Below are 20,888 nucleotides of genomic sequence, written 5' to 3' on the forward strand. Positions count from 1 at the left end.
TCATGCAGCCCTGATGACTCGACTGTTCTTCTTGAAATGTCTGGATATATTTAGCTGCTTATTTCTGCAGATGGTCATGTGAATCGAAGGTCAGCATCGGCTACAATGAGTCACGCTTGCCCACCACGGATTCACGTTTCGTTTCCAAACGTTCCTGTAATTTGTCACTGGAACATGAGCGGTCATGTCATGTGCCCACTGATGAATCAGCATCAGTCTGATATATCAGGTGAGTTCATGTCAAAAAACAGACCAAAAGTCTGAGAATACTTGTGGAAGTATAGAAGTATAGTGTTTCCGCCACAGGATAAATATAAAATAAAACAGGTACAGGTATTTGCGACTTTTTTCCAATTGTGAGAAATAAACTCTGATTGTTTATACTCTGCAATTCAGATTTTTTTTCCCCTAAAAATAATTTTTACATCTCTCAATTCTGACTTTTTTCCACAATTCTGATTCTGAGTTCACAACTCATGATCCTGATTATTTGTTTCCACAATGTAAAAAATAAATAAAAAGGTAACTGTGACTTATCTCACAATTCTGACTTTGGATCTCGCAATTCTAAATGTTCTTGCAATTCTGCAGAAAAAAAGGCAGAAATGCTGAATATAAACTTTGACTTTTTCTCACAAGTTTGCATCTTGCAATTCGACTTTGTTTTGTTTCCGCCACGAAATAAAAAATGTAATTGTGACTTTTTAACTCACAGTTTTGACTTTTTTTCTCAGAACTGTAAGTTTATGTTGCAACTTTTTCTCGCAGTTCTCCCTTTTTCTCGCATTTTTTGAGGGAAAAAAGACAGAACTGCAAGATACGAACTCAGAGTTTTTACTTTTTCACTCAAGTCTTAATTTTTGTTTCTGCCACTGAATAAAAAAATAGTTAATTGCGATTTTTAATCTCACTATTCAGCCTCACAATTCCGAGTTTATATGTCACAGTTCAGATTTTTTTCTCAGAATTGCAAATTTATATCTCGCAATTCTGATTCTGACGAAAAAAGGCAGAAATGTAAGACATAAACTGAATATAGTTTCTGACATTTTTCTCGCAATTGTGACTTTTTGTTGCTGCAATGGAATAGAAAATCTCACAATTCTAAAAAAAAAATTCTCAGAATTGTGAATCGCAATTCCAACTTTATATCTTGCCATTTTTCTCAGATTGTGAGATATAAACTCAGAATTGTGAGAAAAAAGAATTGAGATAATTGAGAGAGACTTTTTTTTTTTTTAACCCTGTGTGGGATTACTGGCCGGTTGCCCCTATTCTCCTGCAGGTATGCTGGGTAAATGCCATTTTGTAGGTTGATTTCTCCAGCAGCGCAGATGTGCGTATTCAGCGACACCTGCTCTCTGTGATAAACATCCAGAGCATCTGTCAGCGTTTGGCTGCAGTTCAGACGTGTGATTGGCCCAGTCACGTCCCAAAGATGTTCTTTGATGTCAAGCAGAGCCTTCTGATTGGCTGCTTGGAAGAGATGACCTTTGATTGGTCGGCGCTTCATAAAGGTGATCGTATAGATGCTGTCATTGTACATTTAGCATTTATACCTAAAAATCTGCAGACGTCTGCAGCTCACGCTCATAAATGGATGTAAAATTACATGTCTATCAGAGCATCAGACAGAGCTTAAATGAGAAAAAAAGCTTTATCATTGCTGAAACATGGCCAGATTTAGTCAAAACTGCCTTTGTTTGCCCAACAGGAACAGATTAAAGAAAGAAAACGCTGAGATAGATGTGTAATGCAGCTGGATAATGAGAGTTACAGAGGCAGAACAGAAGATGCGATTGTTTGGTTCATAAAGGCGTGCGGCTTCATGCAACAGACACACAAAATGCAAGATTAACTAATCATCTTAAATATATGAATACAACTGCCAATATGTGCAGAATATGAAAAAAACAATATCCCATAAAGCAATGCACTCAATTTCACCTTCATTTTCAGCCGAATGAACTATAAATGACATCAGCTGTGATTTCCATGCAATATAATGCAACAGTAAAGTTGTGAACTGTACTACATTGAGAGACATTTACTATGGAAGCTTTTTTCTGCCACAGAATAAAAAAGGTAATTGCAAATTTTCTCACAATTTAGATATTTTTGTTACAGTTCTGGGTTCATATCTCATAATTATTGACTGTTTTCTCAGACTAACAAGATAGAAACTCAGAAATGCAAGAAAATGGAGAATTGTGAGTCATGTGAAATGTTGAATTGTGAATTTATATCTCACCAAAGAATAAAAAAGGTGATTATAACTTTTTCCATCTCACAATTCGGCATCTGAGTTTACATCTCATAATTTTCAAAATTACAAGATATAAACTCCGAATTGTGAGATGTAAACTCAGAATTCAAACAAAAATCAGAATTGCAAGATATTATCTCAGAATTGCTAAAAAGGCAGAACTGCAAGGTATAAATACAAAATTGTTCTAAATTGTTGTATCTTGCAATTATGACTTTTTTCACAGAACTGTGAGATGAAAACATTATTTGAAGAATTTATATCTTGCAATTTTATGTTTATATCTCATAATTTACCTTTTTTTTACTCCGAATTGTGAGTTTATATCTTGCAATTCTGAATTTGAATTAAATTTCTGTATAAAGTATGTAAAATCAAATTATTGTATTTGATTCAATGGGACTATTTATGCAAGATTTAAGGGTTCAAGCCAATTTACACAGATATGTGCTCTTCTCGTGTTTCATCAGTACTAGGTTTTTAAATGGTAGACAATAAACAGTACTCAATTCAGTGGACACATGAAATTCACATTAATTAACTATTCTAGGGTTTGCTAAAACCTTACTTTGCATCATAGTTACCCATAGAAATGCATTTTATAAAGTAGACTTGAAAGTCTTCTATATGTCGACCAAACCTGCTTTGCATGTGAATTCTTGTCACGTACGCTGCTTAAAAAAAAGTTTAGTATCTATTGAATCAATACGAGTCGGGCTGAACTGAATCGATATTGTACATTAGTGGCTGGACGTGTCCGTATGAAAGCAGATAAGCTGTTATAGATTAGCCGTCGGAGGTGAAGTAGCTGAATTAAGAGCGTGTTTGATTACGGCTCTGAGGGGAAACGCAGATGAACTGAGACCAGAAACCAGAGAAAGAATCAATCTTCAAGGTCAGAGCGCATAAGCTTACAAGAACAAAACACCCTATCTGCCCTGCTTAAAAAATGAGTTTTTAATATTTTACATTCAGAAAGCTTACAATAAACAACAAAGTTGCTGTAGCTACTGTAGATACTTTCCTAATGCAATTTCCATAATAATTTGGAACTAATCAATAAGAATCAAATGAAGTTTAAATCGGATTTCAAATTAATATTATATTAGGAATGTTGTTCCAAACACAGTAAGAAATTCCATTGAAGAGTTTACGATAAAAAACACTGAGTGTTTTTATATCATTCTAATCAGAATGACTTAAGCTAGACCCCCCCCCCCCCAACAACTGAAGTAAATGAAACTAAATTGAACTCTTGTTATTAGATCATCTGGTAAGTTCGAGATATTTGGGTTATTCTAGAGTGTGATGATGATGTTTCTAATGTGTTACAGGTCTGATCTGTCCTCTGATTCGGTCAGGAGGCCCATGTTCTTCAGAATGACCTTCTCCAGAGCCAGAAACTGTTCGTGTTCCTTCAGCGCTTCTGCCTCCAGTTCCTCTTCCTGTTTCAGTAGAATCACCGGCTCCTGATGAACAACAAACCACACAAGTAATCAAACACAAATGTTCAAAGGCATTTTCAACTACAGTTTTTGATATGAACCAAAGCTTTATGAGGCTTATTGAGTCCAAGAGCAGTCCAAATCGGTCAAATCAAGTATGCACTACAAAAAACAAAACGAAAATATAGCTGCGAGCAGCGATGACGGGCCCAAGCCGTCAGCATACGCCACCCCGGTGGCATCGATAAAACGGTGCCCAGCGAGCACAAGCATCACAGTAACCCTCTGGCAGTTTGGTTTTAAGGGATACGGCAATTAAAGGGTTAATCCAAACCATCAACTCTGTGAAACACACACACACAGAACATATAAAACTTTAAATTCTGTGAAAATATATTTTTCATTGGTAGTTGAAGTTAGTTAATGCATTTACTAATGCTAACAAATGAGAAATTATTATAGTTACCAAAGCTTTTAATGATTTATAAGCATTTTTTAATGATTTATTTTTCCATTAACTAACATGAATAATTTTTTCTAACACAAATTAATAAAGTAAAAAATATATTGTTAATATTTAATGTTATTTGTGAATTAACCAATGTTAAAAAACAACATTATTTAACTGTTGTTAATTTACATCATTAATAAATATATACCATTTAATGTTGATCAAAATCAATTCCAAAATGTGTTAATATATTATTAAATTTTAAAGTTTTATCTTTTGAACATGACTATTTTTCTAATATAAAAAATATTTTGTTCATTGTTAGTTCATTGTAAGTTCATACTATCAATGAAGAATTAACATACTGTAAAATATATATTTCATTGTTAGTTCATGTTAATTAATGCATTCCCTACTGTTAACAAATGAGACTTAATTATAAAGTGTTATCAAAACCTTTAATGCTTTATAAGCATTTTTTAAGGATTTTATTGAGAAGTTTAAACAGACCCTCTCTCTCTCTCCCTCTCTCTCTCCCCCTCCACACTCACTGAACTCACACAGTCAGTCACCCACCCAGTCACCTACCGCAAACATTAGAAGCACAGAGACAGGAGAACTCTGATAGTTTTTAAATTTTCTCCTCCGCATAGTGTATTGTAAATTCATGAAATTAATCACATATCCTCAGACTGTATTGTTCTGAGTATGTAATTTTTTATGAAGTGTTTGGAAGCTGCTCTTAAAAGAAAAAAAAGAAAAGAAAAGTTTTCTCTTTTTTACTGTAACTTTAATAAATTGCCATTAAATCATCGTTCAAGATATCCTAAATCCGTCCGCAATTTAGCATCTTCAGTATTTTGGCATCATAAGAAAAAATGTTTGGTGTGATTTACGTGTTTCTGTTTGGAGGAGTATGAATTTGTTTACAGCCTGTTTAAAAACAAAACCCACATTAAAATAAATATAGCCGACTTCCTGTTGGTCGTAGCTAATGACTGTAAATTAGAAAGTTGTCCGGATTAATAAGAACAATTTATGTACCGAGTTTGGTGTCTGTAGCTATCATTATATATATATAAACATTAATAATTATATACCATTTAATGTTGATCAATATTAATTCCAAAATGTGTTAATATATTATTACATTTTAAAGTTTATCTTTTGAACATGACTATTTTTCTAACATTAAAAAGATTAATAAATGCTTTAAAAAAATTGTTCTTTGTTAGTTCATACTATCATGGAAGAATTAACATGCTGTAAAAATATATTTTTCATTGTTAGTTCACGTTAATTAATGCATTTCCTAATGTTAAGAATTGAGACCTTATTTAATGATTTATAAGCATTTTTTAAAGATTTTAAAAAACAGACCCTCTCTCTCTTTCTCTCTCTCACCCACTGCCTCAATCCACACAGTCACTCACACAGTCACTCACACCCCACCCCACCCCACCCCCACCCCTCACTCAGCTGCAGACTGGCAGGGAGCTCTCACTCAGCAGTCTAAGAGCTCTCTGATAGTTTTTAAATTTTCTCCTAAGCATAGTGTATTGTAAATTCATGAAATTAATCACATATCCTCAGACTGTATTGTTCTGTGTATGTAATTTTTTATGAAGTGTTTGGAAGCTGCTCTTAAAAGATAAAAAAAAAAAAAAAATATATATTTTTTACTGTAACTTTAATAAATTGCCATTAAATCATCGTTCAAGATATCCTAAATCCGTCCGCAATTTAGCATCTTCAGTATTTTGGCATCATGATAAAAAATGTTTGGTGTGATTTCCGTGTTTCTGCTTGGAGGAGTATTAATTTGTTTACAGCCCGTTTTTAAAAAAAACCCACATTAAAATAAATATAGCCGACTTCCTGTTGGTCGTAGCTAATGACTGTAAATTAGAAAGTTGTCCGGATTAATTAGAACAATTTATGTACCGAGTTTGGTGTCTGTAGCTAAAACTAACCCCCTCATTTTTGACAAAAGGTGGCGCTATAGAGTGTCTCTTCCACGCCCGTTTATGAGCTTTTTCCAGTGTCTAACTATCATTAATACTGATATGTGTGTTGAGTTTCATGACATTCTAAACATGTTATCTGCCTCAAAATCACCAGAAACGAATTTTCAACTTTGACACGTTGCCATGGCAACATAATTTTAGATATCAATATTCCCTTCACAGTTTTACATCGGCCGTGTTTTGACATTATTCTGGTGAAGTTTGAAGCAAATCGAGGTAAAAGAAGATGCTGAATTCAAAGCATTTTGAAAACGACACACTTCCTGCAGCCAGTTGGTGGCGCTATAACTTTCAGTCATAATAGTCACATCTATCCGATCGGCATCATACAACGAACAAATCACTGAAGTTTGATCTACATCATACAATGTATGTGGACGTTATTAGGCATTTCCTGGGTCTCATTTTTCGCCATAACTTCATCGCCTCGCCACGGGCAAACCGTTCGACATATCAAAAATATCTTCGCAATTTAGCGTCCCCAATGTCTTGAGATCATGTTCACCTAGTTTGGTGGCAATCGTATGGAAATCCTCAGAGGAGTATATCAAATTCCAGAGCATGCGCTTTTTAAACAGCCCTGAATAGCCGACTTCCTGTTGGGCGGAGCCTAAGACATGCTGTGCGGAAGTTGTTCAGCTCAATGAGTTCTATATGTGTACCGAGTTTCATATGAATACGTGCAAGTATGTGTGAGCTATACATCAAGTTTTCTGACAATTTTCCAGGGGGCGCCGTAGAGCCCCTGTGCCACGCCCGGGTCCCAGCCTCAGCGGCGTCCTAATGGCCGCAGGTTCCAATGTGCGTGCCAATTTTCGAGAGTTTTCGGGCACGTTAAGGCCCCCAAAAGTGCCCGGATGATTGAAATAAAAAAAAAAAAAAAAAAAATATAGCTGCGAGCAGCGATGACGGGCCCAAGCCGTCAGCATACGCCACCCCGGTGGCATCGATAAAACGGTGCCCAGCGAGCACAAGCATCACAGTAACCCTCTGGCAGTTTGGTTTTAAGGGATACGGCAATTAAAGGGTTAATCCAAACCATCAACTCTGTGAAACACACACACACAGAACAACATATAAAACTTTAAATTCTGTGAAAATATATTTTTCATTGGTAGTTGATGTTAGTTAATGCATTTACTAATGCTAACAAATGAGAAATTATTATAGTTACCAAAGGTTTTAATGATTTATAAGCATTTTTTAATTATTTATTTTTCCATTAACTAAAATGAATAATTTTTTCTAACACAAATGAATAAAGTAAAAAATATATTGTTAATATTTAATGTTATTTGTGAATTAACCAATGTTAAAAAACAACATTATTTAACTGTTGTTAATTTACATCATTAATAAATATATACCATTTAATGTTGAAATCAATGTTTTAATGTTTAAAATCAATTCCAAAATGTGTTAATATATTAAATTTTAAAGTTTTATCTTTTGAACATGACTATTTTTCTAATATTAAAAATATTTTGTTCATTGTTAGTTCATTGTAAGTTCATACTATCAATGAAGAATTAACATGCTTTAAAAAATATATTTTTCATTGTTAGTTCATGTTAATTAATGCATTCCCTACTGTTAACAAATGAGACTTAATTATAAAGTGTTATCAAAACCTTTAATGCTTTAAGCATTTTTTAAGGATTTTATTGAGAAGTTTAAACAGACTCTCTCTCTCTCTCTCTCTCTCTCTCTCTCTCTCTCTCTCTCTCTTTCTCTCTCTCTCTCTCTCTCTCTCCCCCTCCACACTCACTGAACTCACACAGTCAGTCACTCACCCAGTCACCTACCGCACACATTAGAAGCACAGTGACAGGATATCTCTGATAAGTTTTAAAATTTTCTTCTCGCCATAGTGTACTGTAAATTCATGGAATTAATCACATATCCTCAGACTGTCTTGTTCTGTGTTTGGTGTGAATTTGTGGTTTCTGCTTGGAGGTGTATGAATTTGTTTACAGCCCGTTTTGAAAAAAAAAAACATAAAAAAAAAAAAGCCGACTTCCTGTTGGTCGTAGCTAATGTCTGTAAATTAGAAAGTTGTCCGGCTTAATGTGAACAATTTATGTACCAAGTTTGGTGTCTGTAGCTATCATTATATATATATATATAATCATTAATAATTATATTCCATTTAATGTTGATCAATATTAATTCCAAAATGTGTTAATATATTATTCAATTTTAAAGTTTCTCTTTTGAACATGACTATTTTTCTAACATTAAAAATATTTTGTTCATTGTTAGTTCATTGTAAGTTCATACTATCAATGAAGAATTAACATGCTGTAAAAAATTATATTTTTCATTGTTAGTTCATGTTAATTAATGCATTCCCTACTGTTAACAAATGAGACTTAATTATAAAGTGTTATCAAAACCTTTAATGCTTTATAAGCATTTTTTAAAGATTTAAAAAAAACAGACCCTCTCTCTCTTTCTCTCTCTCACCCAGCTCCTCAATCCACACAGTCACTCACACCCCACCCCACCCCACCCCACCCCCACCCCCTCACTCAGCTGCAGGCTGACAGGGAACTCTCACTCATAGAAGCATTGTAACAACTGTCTGATAGTTTTTAAATTTTCTCCTAAGCATAGTGTATTGTAAATTCATGAAATTAATCACATATCGTCAGACTGTATTGTTCTGTGTATGTAATTTTTTATGAAGTGTTTGGAAGCTGCTCTTAAAAGATAAAAAAAAAAAAAAAAATCTCTTTTTTACTGTAACTTTAATAAATTGCCATTAAATCATCGTTCAAGATATCCTAAATCCGTCCGCAATTTAGCATCTTCAGTATTTTGGCATCATGAGAAAAAATGTTTGGTGTGATTTACGTGTTTCTGCTTTGAGGAGTATGAATTTGTTTACAGCCCGTTTTAAAAAAAAACCCACATTAAAATAAATATAGCCGACGTCCTGTTGGTCGTAGCTAATGACTGTAAATTAGAAAGTTGTCCGGATTAATAAGAACAATTTATGTACCGAGTTTGGTGTCTGTAGCTAAAACTAACCCCCCCATTTTTGACAAAAGGTGGCGCTATAGAGTGTCTCTTCCACGCCCGTTTATGAGCTTTTTCCAGTGTCTAACTATCATTAAAATGGATATGTGTGTTGAGTTTCATGACATTCTAAACATGTTATCTGCCTCAAAATCACCAGAAACGAATTTTCAACTTTGACACGTTGCCATGGCAACATAATTTTAGATATCAATATTCCCTTCACAGTTTTACATCGGCCGTGTTTTGACATTATTCTGGTGAAGTTTGAAGCAAATCGAGTAAAAATAAGATGCTGAATTCAAATCATTTTGAAAACGACACACTTCCTGCAGCCAGTTGGTGGCGCTATAACTTTCAGTCATAATAGTCACATCTATCCGATCGGCATCACACAACGAACAAACCACTGGAGTTTGATCTACATCATACAATGTATGTGGACGTTATTAGGCATTTCCTGGGTCTCATTTTTCGCCATAACTTCATCGCCTCGCCACGGGCAAACCGTTCGACATATCAAAAATATCTTCGCAATTTAGCGTCCCCAATGTCTTGAGATCATGTTCACCGAGTTTGGTGGCAATCGTATGGAAATCCTCAGAGGAGTATATCAAATTCCAGAGCATGCGCTTTTTAAACAGCCCTGAATAGCCGACTTCCTGTTGGGCGGAGCCTAAGACATGCAGCGTGAAAGTTGTTCGGCTCAATGAGTTCTATATGTGTACCGAGTTTCATATGAATACGTGCAAGTATGTGTGAGCTATACATCAAGCTTTCTGACAATTTTCCAGGGGGCGCCGTAGAGCCCCTGTGCCACGCCCGGGTCCCAGCCTCAGCGGCGTCCTAATGGCCGCAGGTTCCAATGTGCGTGCCAATTTTCGAGAGTTTTCGGGCACGTTAAGGCCCCCAAAAGTGCCCGGATGATTGAAATAAAAAAAAAAAAAAAAAAAAAATAAATAAATAAATATAGCTGCGAGCAGCGATGACGGGCCCAAGCCGTCAGCATACGCCACCCCGGTGGCATCGATAAAACGGTGCCCAGCGAGCACACACAATACAGTAACCCTCTGGCAGTTTGGTTTTAAGGGATACGGCAATTAAAGGGTTAATCCAAACCATCAACTCTGTGAAACACACACACACAGAACAACATATAAAACTTTAAATTCTATGAAAATATATTTTTCATTGGTAGTTGATGTTAGTTAATGCATTTACTAATGCTAACAAATGAGAAATTATTATAGTTACCAAAGGTTTTAATGATTTATAAGCATTTTTTAATGATTTATTTTTCCATTAACTAAAATTAATAATTTTTTCTAACACAAATTAATAAAGTAAAAAATATATTGTTAATATTTAATGTTATTTGTGAATTAACCAATTTTAAAAAACAACATTATTTAACTGTTGTTAATTTACATCATTAATAAATATATACCATTTAATGTTGAAATCAATGTTTTAATGTTTAAAATCAATTCCAAAATGTGTTAATATATTAAATATTAAATTTTAAAGTTTTATCTTTTGAACATGACTATTTTTCTAATATTAAAAATATTTTGTTCATTGTTAGTTCATGTTAATTAATGCATTCCCTACTGTTAACAAATGAGACTCAATTATAAAGTGTTATCAAAACCTTTAATGCTTTATAAGCATTTTTTAAGGATTTTATTGAGAAGTTTAAACAGTCTCTCTCTCTCTCTTTCTCTCTCTCTCTCTCTCTCTCTCTCTCTCTCTCTCTCTCTGTCTCCCTCTCTCTCTCTCTCTCTCTCTCTCTCTCCCCCTCCACACTCACTGAACTCACACAGTCAGTCACCCACCCAGTCACCTACCGCACACATTAGAAGCACAGTGACAGGATATCTCTGATAAGTTTTAAAATTTTCTTCTCGCCATAGTGTACTGTAAATTCATGGAATTAATCACATATCCTCAGACTGTCTTGTTCTGTGTTTGGTGTGAATTTGTGGTTTCTGCTTGGAGGTGTATGAATTTGTTTACAGCCCGTTTTGAAAAAAAAAAACACATAAAAAAAAAAAGCCGACTTCCTGTTGGTCGTAGCTAATGTCTGTAAATTAGAAAGTTGTCCGGCTTAATGTGAACAATTTATGTACCAAGTTTGGTGTCTGTAGCTATCATTATATATATATATATATATAATCATTAATAATTATATTCCATTTAATGTTGATCAATATTAATTCCAAAATGTGTTAATATATTATTAAATTTTAAAGTTTCTCTTTTGAACATGACTATTTTTCTAACATTAAAAATATTTTGTTCATTGTTAGTTCATTGTAAGTTCATACTATCAATGAAGAATTAACATGCTGTAAAAAATTATATTTTTCATTGTTAGTTCATGTTAATTAATGCATTCCCTACTGTTAACAAATGAGACTTAATTATAAAGTGTTATGAAAACCTTTAATGCTTTATAAGCATTTTTTAAAGATTAAAAAAAAACAGACCCTCTCTCTCTTTCTCTCTCTCACCCAGCTCCTCAATCCACACAGTCACTCACACCCCACCCCACCCCCACCCCCTCACTCAGCTGCAGGCTGACAGGGAACTCTCACTCATTGAAGCATTGTAACAACTGTCTGATAGTTTTAAAATTTTCTCCTCTGCATAGTGTATTGTAAATTCATGAAATTAATCACATATCGTCAGACTGTATTGTTCTGTGTATGTAATTTTTTATGAAGTGTTTGGAAGCTGCTCTTAAAAGATAAAAAAAAAAAAAAATCTCTTTTTTACTGTAACTTTAATAAATTGCCATTAAATCATCGTTCAAGATATCCTAAATCCGTCCGCAATTTAGCATCTTCAGTATTTTGGCATCATGAGAAAAAATGTTTGGTGTGATTTACGTGTTTCTGCTTTGAGGAGTATGAATTTGTTTACAGCCCGTTTTAAAAAAAAACCCACATTAAAATAAATATAGCCGACGTCCTGTTGGTCGTAGCTAATGACTGTAAATTAGAAAGTTGTCCGGATTAATAAGAACAATTTATGTACCGAGTTTGGTGTCTGTAGCTAAAACTAACCCCCCCATTTTTGACAAAAGGTGGCGCTATAGAGTGCCTCTTCCACGCCCGTTTATGAGCTTTTTCCAGTGTCTAACTATCATTAATACTCATATGTGTGTTGAGTTTCATGACATTCTAAACATGTTATCTGCCTCAAAATCACCAGAAACGAATTTTCAACTTTGACACGTTGCCATGGCAACATAATTTTAGATATCAATATTCCCTTCACAGTTTTACATCGGCCGTGTTTTGACATTATTCTGGTGAAGTTTGAAGCAAATCGAGTAAAAATAAGATGCTGAATTCAAATCATTTTGAAAACGACACACTTCCTGCAGCCAGTTGGTGGCGCTATAACTTTCAGTCATAATAGTCACATCTATCCGATCGGCATCACACAACGAACAAACCACTGGAGTTTGATCTACATCATACAATGTATGTGGACGTTATTAGGCATTTCCTGGGTCTCATTTTTCGCCATAACTTCATCGCCTCGCCACGGGCAAACCGTTCGACATATCAAAAATATCTTCGCAATTTAGCGTCCCCAATGTCTTGAGATCATGTTCACCGAGTTTGGTGGTAATCGTATGGAAATCCTCAGAGGAGTATATCAAATTCCAGAGCATGCGCTTTTTAAACAGCCCTGAATAGCCGACTTCCTGTTGGGCGGAGCCTAAGACATGCTGTGCGGAAGTTGTTCAGCTCAATGAGTTCTATATGTGTACCGAGTTTCATATGAATACGTGCAAGTATGTGTGAGCTATACATCAAGCTTTCTGACAATTTTCCAGGGGGCGCCGTAGAGCCCCTGTGCCACGCCCGGGTCCCAGCCTCAGCGGCGTCCTAATGGCCGCAGGTTCCAACGTGCGTGCCAATTTTCGAGAGTTTTCGGGCACGTTAAGGCCCCCAAAAGTGCCCGGATGATTGAAATAAAAAATAAAAAAAAAAATAAAAAAAAAAATAATAATCCTTAGAAGAACAATAGGGCCCTGCGCCTTACTGGCTTGGGCCCTAATAATCCTTAGAAGAACAATAGGGCCCTGCGCCTTACTGGCTTGGGCCCTAAAAAAAAAAAAATAATAATAATAATCCTTAGAAGAACAATAGGGCCCTGCGCCTTACTGGCTTGGGCCCTAAAAAATATCTTACTCAGTACTGTCTCGTTTTCCACATCAAATTTTTTAAACATTCTTAACTCAGGATATGTTTATTTGAGAAACAAAATGATACAAGATTAAGTCTTGTTTTCTGAAAAAAATATATCAAAATTGAGTGCTTAAAAAACCAGATATCTGCCAATAAAGTTCAGATAAATAATCTGATAATAATCTTATTTTAAGCATAAACTCCCTTCATTTTGATCAACTTTTTCAGAAAAAAGGCTTAATATCTTAAGTCATTTTTCTTCTCAAATAAATAATAAATAATAATAATAATACTGAGAAAGAACATCACTTTTTACAGTGTATTACAAGTTTTGTATTTGTATTACAATTTTTCTGAAATATTATGTTTAAATATGCAAATTATGCATTATTTTATTAAATATGCATTTACAGTCATGGCCAAAAATATCGGCACCCTTGGTAAATATGATCAAAGAAGGCTGTGAAAATTAATCTGCATTGTTAATTCTTTTGAAATTTTATTTACAAAATTCACAAAAATCTAACCTTTCATTGGATAATAAGAATTTAAAATGGGAGGAAATATCATTATGAAATAAATATTTTTCTCAAATACACGTTGGAGACAATTATTGGCACCCCTAGAAATTCTTATGAGTAAAATATCTCTGAGGTATTGTCACGAATCCTGACCATGCACTTCCGTTCACTAGCCACCAGAGGTCACTCGTTCACCACACGGACTCATACACAGCTGTTCACAATGATCACGCCCACACCTGAGAACCATCTCGCAATCACCATCACCCAAACACACACTATATAAGCCATGGACTTCCTCAGCATCGGGGCCGTGTATTGACCTGCGTATAGTGCTCACCTAGCGCTAGCTGCTTTACCGTGCCATTCAGTGTTTCTGTTTTGTTCCTGTAACTGTTAGCGTATATCACTCATCTAGAGATAGCAACTTTACAGAGCCATTCCTATAGTCTTAGTCTTGCCTTGTTTTCCTGCCGTGTTTGACCCTGCTCTTGTTTCCTGGATTTACCCTTTGCCTCTGCCGTTTGGACTCTGTTCGCTCCCTGTTTGGATTATTGCTCTCGTCTCTGGATTATCTCTCTGCCTTGCCCCTTTGGATATTGTTCGCTGATCGTTGACCCACGCTTGCTCCACGGATTGCTCTGTCTTGCCTCCACCATACCTGTTTGCCGATCTCTGACCCTGCCTGTCTTGACCATGTTTAATAAAGCTTTGCAAATGGATCCGCACGTCTCACGTCTCGTCAGCCCCGTAACAGAATACTCGGCCACACAAGGATCCAGCGGCTTTTCAAAAGGACATTGGCCAGGTATGGATTGTGCACGACTGTTATTAACCCTCGAGCAGGGCTCGCGACCGCTCGAGAATTATATTCAGGAGTATTTAGACCTCGCCTATTTTTCTGATCTGCCGGACTACGCACTTATTGACTTTTTTTGTGAAGGCATTAATCAGCCGCTCCGGTCAAGGTTAATCCGCGAGGGTCCCCGTTCATCTCTCAGTCAATTTATGGACTATGCTTTGCTGTGTGTGGGCTCTCCGTTCACTGTGGGTGTTGCGGAGGAACGCGGCACCGCACTCACTCACAAAATGGCGGCAGCAACAGCACCCCTTCACGTCATGCCTGTCAAGCCAGAGTCTGCTCACGTCGTCGCTGTCAAGCCAGAGTCTGCTCACGTCGTCGCTGTCAAGCCAGAGTCTGCTCACGTCGTCGCTGTCAAGCCAGAGTCTGCTCACGTCGTCGCTGTCAAGCCAGAGTCTGCTCACGTCGTCGCTGTCAAGCCAGAGTCTGCTCACGTCGTCGCTGTCAAGCCAGAGTCTGCTCACGTCGTCGCTGTCAAGCCAGAGTCTGCTCACGTCGTCGCTGTCAAGCCAGAGTCTGCTCACGTCGTCGCTGTCAAGCCAGAGTCTGCTCACGTCGTCGCTGTCAAGCCAGAGTCTGCTCACGTCGTCGCTGTCAAGCCAGAGTCTGCTCACGTCTCCGCTGTCAAGCCAGAGTCTGCTCACGTCTCCGCTGTCAAGCCAGAGTCTGCTCACGTCTCCGCTGTCAAGCCAGAGTCTGCTCACGTCGTCGCTGTCAAGCCAGAGTCTGCTCACGTCGTCACTGTCAAGCCAGAGTCTGCTCACGTCTCCGCTGTCAAGCCAGAGTCACGGCCACGGAGGCCGTCCCTGAACTCGCTGTTTGCCCTGTCACGGCCACGGAGGCCGTCCCTGAACTCGCTGTTTGCCCTGTCACGGCCACGGAGGCCGTTCCTGTACTCACTGTCTGCCTTGTCACGGCCACGGAGGCCGTTCCTGACCTCATGGTCTGCCCTGTCACGGCCATGGAGGCCGTTCCTGAACTCACTGTCTGCCCTGTCACGGTCATGGAGGCCGTTCCCGAACTCACTGTCTGTCCTGTCACGGCCAAAGAGGCCGTCTGTGAGCTCACGCCCTGTCCTGTCACGGCTAAAGAGGCCGTCTGTGAGCTCACGCCCTGTCCTGTCACGGCTAAAGAGGCCGTCTGTGAACCCTCGCCCTGTCCTGTCACGGCTAAAAACGCCATCTATGAATCCTCGTCCTGCCCTGCCACGCCCTCTGTGATCATGAATGCTCTCCCTGTATTGTCTGTCTCTGCTCTCCCTGTGTTGTCTGTCTCTGTTTACCCCAGATCTCAGACTCTGCCATGGTTTCCTGCCCAGTCTGCTTCCTGTCGAGGGTTTTCTGCTCAGGTCTGGTGGTTCTCTGCCCCGCCGTGGTGGTCTTCTGCTCTGGTCTGGTGGTCGTCTGCCCCGCCGTGGTGGTCTTCTGCTCGGGTCTGGTGGTCGTCTGCCCCGCCGTGGTGGTCTTCTACTCCGGTCTGGTGGTCATCTACTCCGCCCTGGTGGGCTCCTGGTCCGTCTGCTCCGCCCTGGTGGGCTCTTGCTCTGTCCTGGTCTCCGGTTCCGCCTGGGTGTCCTGTTCTGCCTCAGTCCCCGGTCTTCCCACTTCCTCACGGACCTGGCCCTCCGTCCCTCCCCCTGTTCCGCCTCCGCTCCACCGCCCTCCTGGACTATATAGGAGCGTCTGGAAGCCGCTCCTTGGGGGGGGGCTATGTCACGAATCCTGACCATGCACTTCCGTTCACTAGCCACCAGAGGTCACTCGTTCACCACACGGACTCATACACAGCTGTTCACAATGATCACGCCCACACCTGAGAACCATCTCGCAATCACCATCACCCAAACACACACTATATAAGCCATGGACTTCCTCAGCATCGGGGCCGTGTATTGACCTGCGTATAGTGCTCACCTAGCGCTAGCTGCTTTACCGTGCCATTCAGTGTTTCTGTTTTGTTCCTGTAACTGTTAGCGTATATCACTCATCTAGAGATAGCAACTTTACAGAGCCATTCCTATAGTCTTAGTCTTGCCTTGTTTTCCTGCCGTGTTTGACCCTGCTCTTGTTTCCTGGATTTACCCTTTGCCTCTGCCGTTTGGACTCTGTTCGCTCCCTGTTTGGATTATTGCTCTCGTCTCTGGATTATCTCTCTGCCTTGCCCCTTTGGATATTGTTCGCTGATCGTTGACCCACGCTTGCTCCACGGATTGCTCTGTCTTGCCTCCACCATACCTGTTTGCCGATCTCTGACCCTGCCTGTCTTGACCATGTTTAATAAAGCTTTGCAAATGGATCCGCACGTCTCACGTCTCGTCAGCCCCGTAACAGGTATATTCCCATTCATATTCACAATTTTGAGCACTCCAGGGTGATTATGAACATGAAATTATCCAGCCATGGCTTCCTGTTTCACAGAAATATAAATAGGAGGGAAAACAAAGCCCAAATTCCCTTAATCATCCATCACAATGAGAAAAACCAAAGAATATATTTCTGATGTGCAGCAAAAGATAATTGAGCTTCACAAATTAGTGAAGTGGCTTTAAGAAAAGAGCTAGAGCAGTGAAAACTCCCATTTCCACCATCAGGCCAATAATTAAGAATTTCCAATCAACAGAAAATGTAATGAAACTGCCTGGAAGAGGACGCGTGTCTATATCGTCCCAATGCACGGTGAGGAGGAGAGTTTGAGTGGCTAAAGACTCTCCAAGGACCACAGCTGGAGAATTGCAGAAAATAGTTGAGTCTCGGGGTCAGAAAACCTTAAAAAAAATTGTCAAACAGCACCTACATCACCACATGTTGTGAAAGTGAAAAGTGAAAGTGAGGTGATATGTGACCAAGTATGCTGACGCATACTCGGAATTTGTGCTCTGCATTTAACCCATCCAAAGTGCACACACACACACACACACACACCGTGAACACACACACACCGTGAACACACACACACCATGAACACACACCCGGAGCAGTGGGCAGCCATGTATTCTGCAGCGCCCGGGGAGCAGTTGGGGGTTCGGTGTCTTGCTCAAGGGCACCTCAGTCGTGGTATTGAGGGTGGAGAGAGCGCTGGACATTCACTCCCCTCCACCTACAATCCCTGCCGGCCCGAGACTCAAACCCGCAACCTTTGGATTACGAGTCCGACTCTCTAACCATTAGGCCACGACTTCCCCTTGTTTGGGAGGGTTTCAAGAAAAAATTCTCCTAGCTCATCCAAAAACAAACTCCAGCATATTCAGTTATCAGACACGACTGGCACTTCAAATGGGACTGGCTTCTATGGTCAGATGAAATAAAAAATGAGCTTTTTAGCAGCAAACACTCGAGATGGGTTTGGTGAACACAGGGATAAAAAGTACCCCATGTGTACAATGAAATATACTGCTGTATTTGTGATGTTGTGGGCCTATATTTCTGCTGGAGGTCCTGGACATCTTGTTCAGACACATGGCATCATGGATTCTATCAAATACCAACAGATAAAAAATCAATAAGTGACTGACTCTGTTAGAAATCTTATAATGGGCCATGTTTGGATCTTATAAACCGTACAATAATCCAAACACAAACCTCAAAAACAACACAAAAATGGGTCACTGAGCACAAAACCAAGCTTCTGCTGGCCATTCCAGTCCTCAGACCTGAACCCTGTAGGAAATGAGTGAGGTGAACTGAAGAGAAGAACAAAGGGTCTGGAGTGATTTGGGATGAAGGAATGATCTCTGATCTCTGAAATTTAGAGCTGGAGATTTCAAAAAGTATCGAATAAAAGGGTGCTACATTTTCACCATGTTTTTAAGAATAAAATGTTAATATAAATCAGTCTGAATGATATCAACAAACCCTTCAGTAAAAACCTTCTGAATATAAAACTGCTAAAATTAGTTTATGTAAGTGAGAAAAGTGGAGAAAAAACTTTTAAAGAAATGTAATTGGCGTTTACAGAAGCAGATGGATCTAGTGCAATACAATAATCACAAATGGGCATTTTAGATGTTTTCTTTTCACTAGCCTGAAATAACATGCTATGAAAATGCCACTGGTTTTGCCTGTAGCGTCTTGCCTTACATCAGAAACATTAAGTGTTTGTCTTGAAATCCCTCCAGAAAGCCTCCAGCAGTATGTGTCCGTGGGCGTCAGCGGGGTGTGAAACACAAACGTATGTGTTTCTGACCCTCAGAGAGACAGACGGCAGCATACTTTCATATTTAGTAAATATATATTCAGCAAGTCTGAGCGGATCTGGAATCACTCAAACACATTCCAGCTCAACTACAGCTGCTGAAGCGGGTTTCATCTGTGTTTGCCATCAGCTTACACACACACACACACACACACACACACATGTTGGTTTTTGTGGTTTATGGGGACTCTCCATAGGCGTAATGGTTTTTATACTGAACAAACTGTGTGTGCTATTGCCCTACACCAACCCTACACCTAAACTTAGCCCTCACAGGAGACTTTGTGCATTTTTAGATTTTCAAAAAAACACCATTTAGTATGTTTTTTAAGCCTTTTGAATTACGGGGACATAGGCAGTGTCCTCATAAACCACCTTCATATTGTAATACCTCTGTCATACCCATGTCATTATACATATTTGTGTCCTCATAAACCACATAAACATGCACACACACACACACACACACACACACACACACTCACTCACTCACACACACACACACACACAAAACGGGGACACACACACACACACACTCACACACACACACACACACACACACACATATCAAAATGGGGACATTGCATAGACTTCTATTATTTTTATATACAGCTAGTTGATTTTTTCTTTTTAATATTTTATTTAATTTCAATCAACTTTTTTTTTAGGTCCAGTAATTATTATTATTTTTTAGGTTTTAGGTTTTAGTTTTACTTAACTATAATAACCCTGGTAAATGAATTGAGTGCTTCCTCTCTCACCGTCTTCTTCCTCTGTTGTTCGGCTTCCATCTCTTTCTTTTCCTTCTCATGTTTGATCTGACGTTTCTCGAAATACTCCAGCCGTTCTTCTTCCTTCTCGAAGTACTTCTTCACAATCTGCCTCTGCAGGAAACATACAGCGCTGTTATACATGCGGCTCTGATCCAAACCCTACCTAGACGGCATTTTTAGGCATCATAGTCACGATTACAGGCTGTTCTGACAACATTATGCAGCTGCCTACTGATACTTCATTTTGAGCATTAATGCAATCGTTCTGCCAAAAATTTAAATTGGCTGAGAATTTACTCACCCCCAGTCCATCCAAGATTAGGATGAGTTTGTTTCTTCATCAGGTTTGGAGAAATGTAGCATTGCATCACTGTCTCAGCAACGGATGCTCTGCAGTGAATGGGTGCCGTCAGATTGAGAGTCTGATAAAAACATCACAATAATCCACAGCACTCCAGTCCATCAGTTAACATCTGGAGAAGACTAAAGATGAAACAAATCCATCATCAAGATGTTTTTACCTAAAATACGAGTCCATAATCCATAATAACACTTCCTCCAGTGAAAAAGTGGTCTTGTCTGAATCAGGAGAGAAATCTGCACGGATCAAGCACTGTGTACAAGCCAAAACAAGATCAAAATGAGTCTATAAACAATATGTGGCTGGATTTTGATGTGAAAGACAACAGGAGATGCACTTTTTCACTGAAGGAAGCGTTATTATGGATTATGGATTTAGGGTTAAAAACGTCTTCATGATGGATTTGTTTCAGCTTTTATCTTCTCCAGATGTTAACTGATGGACTGGAGTGGTGTGGATTATTGAGATGTTTTTATCAGCTGTTTGGACTCTCATTCTGACGGCACCCATTCACTTCCATTGGTGAGCAAGTGATGCAATGCTACATTTCTCCAAATCTGATGAAGAAACAAACTCAAATACATCTTGGATGGTCCGAGGGTGAGCACATTTTCAGCAAATTTTCATTTTTGGGTGAACTATTCCTTTAAATATATATTTTAAGCCAAACCCAAAATCCATTGCAATGAACTGAATGGATAAAATGTGGAAAGTGTTGATTCTAAATGTATTTTATTCAGTACAGAGAAGTATTTTTTTTAAAAG

General features: G+C 38.5%; 1 protein-coding gene across 1 annotated transcript in view; it reads right to left on the reverse strand.

Annotated features, from left to right (window-relative positions):
* Positions 1 to 3,204: 3,204 nt before the first annotated feature.
* The window catches only part of dnai3 (dynein axonemal intermediate chain 3), a gene marked incomplete at its 5' end in the record, with an annotated part of 31,938 nt that continues 14,254 nt past the window's right edge, over positions 3,205 to 20,888 (reverse strand). Inside the window, 2 exons of the mRNA XM_079402977.1 lie at positions 3,205 to 3,735; positions 19,751 to 19,873. Coding sequence (XP_079259103.1) covers positions 3,595 to 3,735; positions 19,751 to 19,873 — 264 coding nt within the window. The 3' untranslated portion in view covers positions 3,205 to 3,594. The remainder of the gene's footprint in view (positions 3,736 to 19,750; positions 19,874 to 20,888) is intronic.

The sequence above is a fragment of the Barbus barbus genome, assembly GCF_936440315.1.
Source record: "Barbus barbus genome assembly, chromosome: 41".
NCBI classification, from domain to species: domain Eukaryota; kingdom Metazoa; phylum Chordata; class Actinopteri; order Cypriniformes; family Cyprinidae; genus Barbus; species Barbus barbus.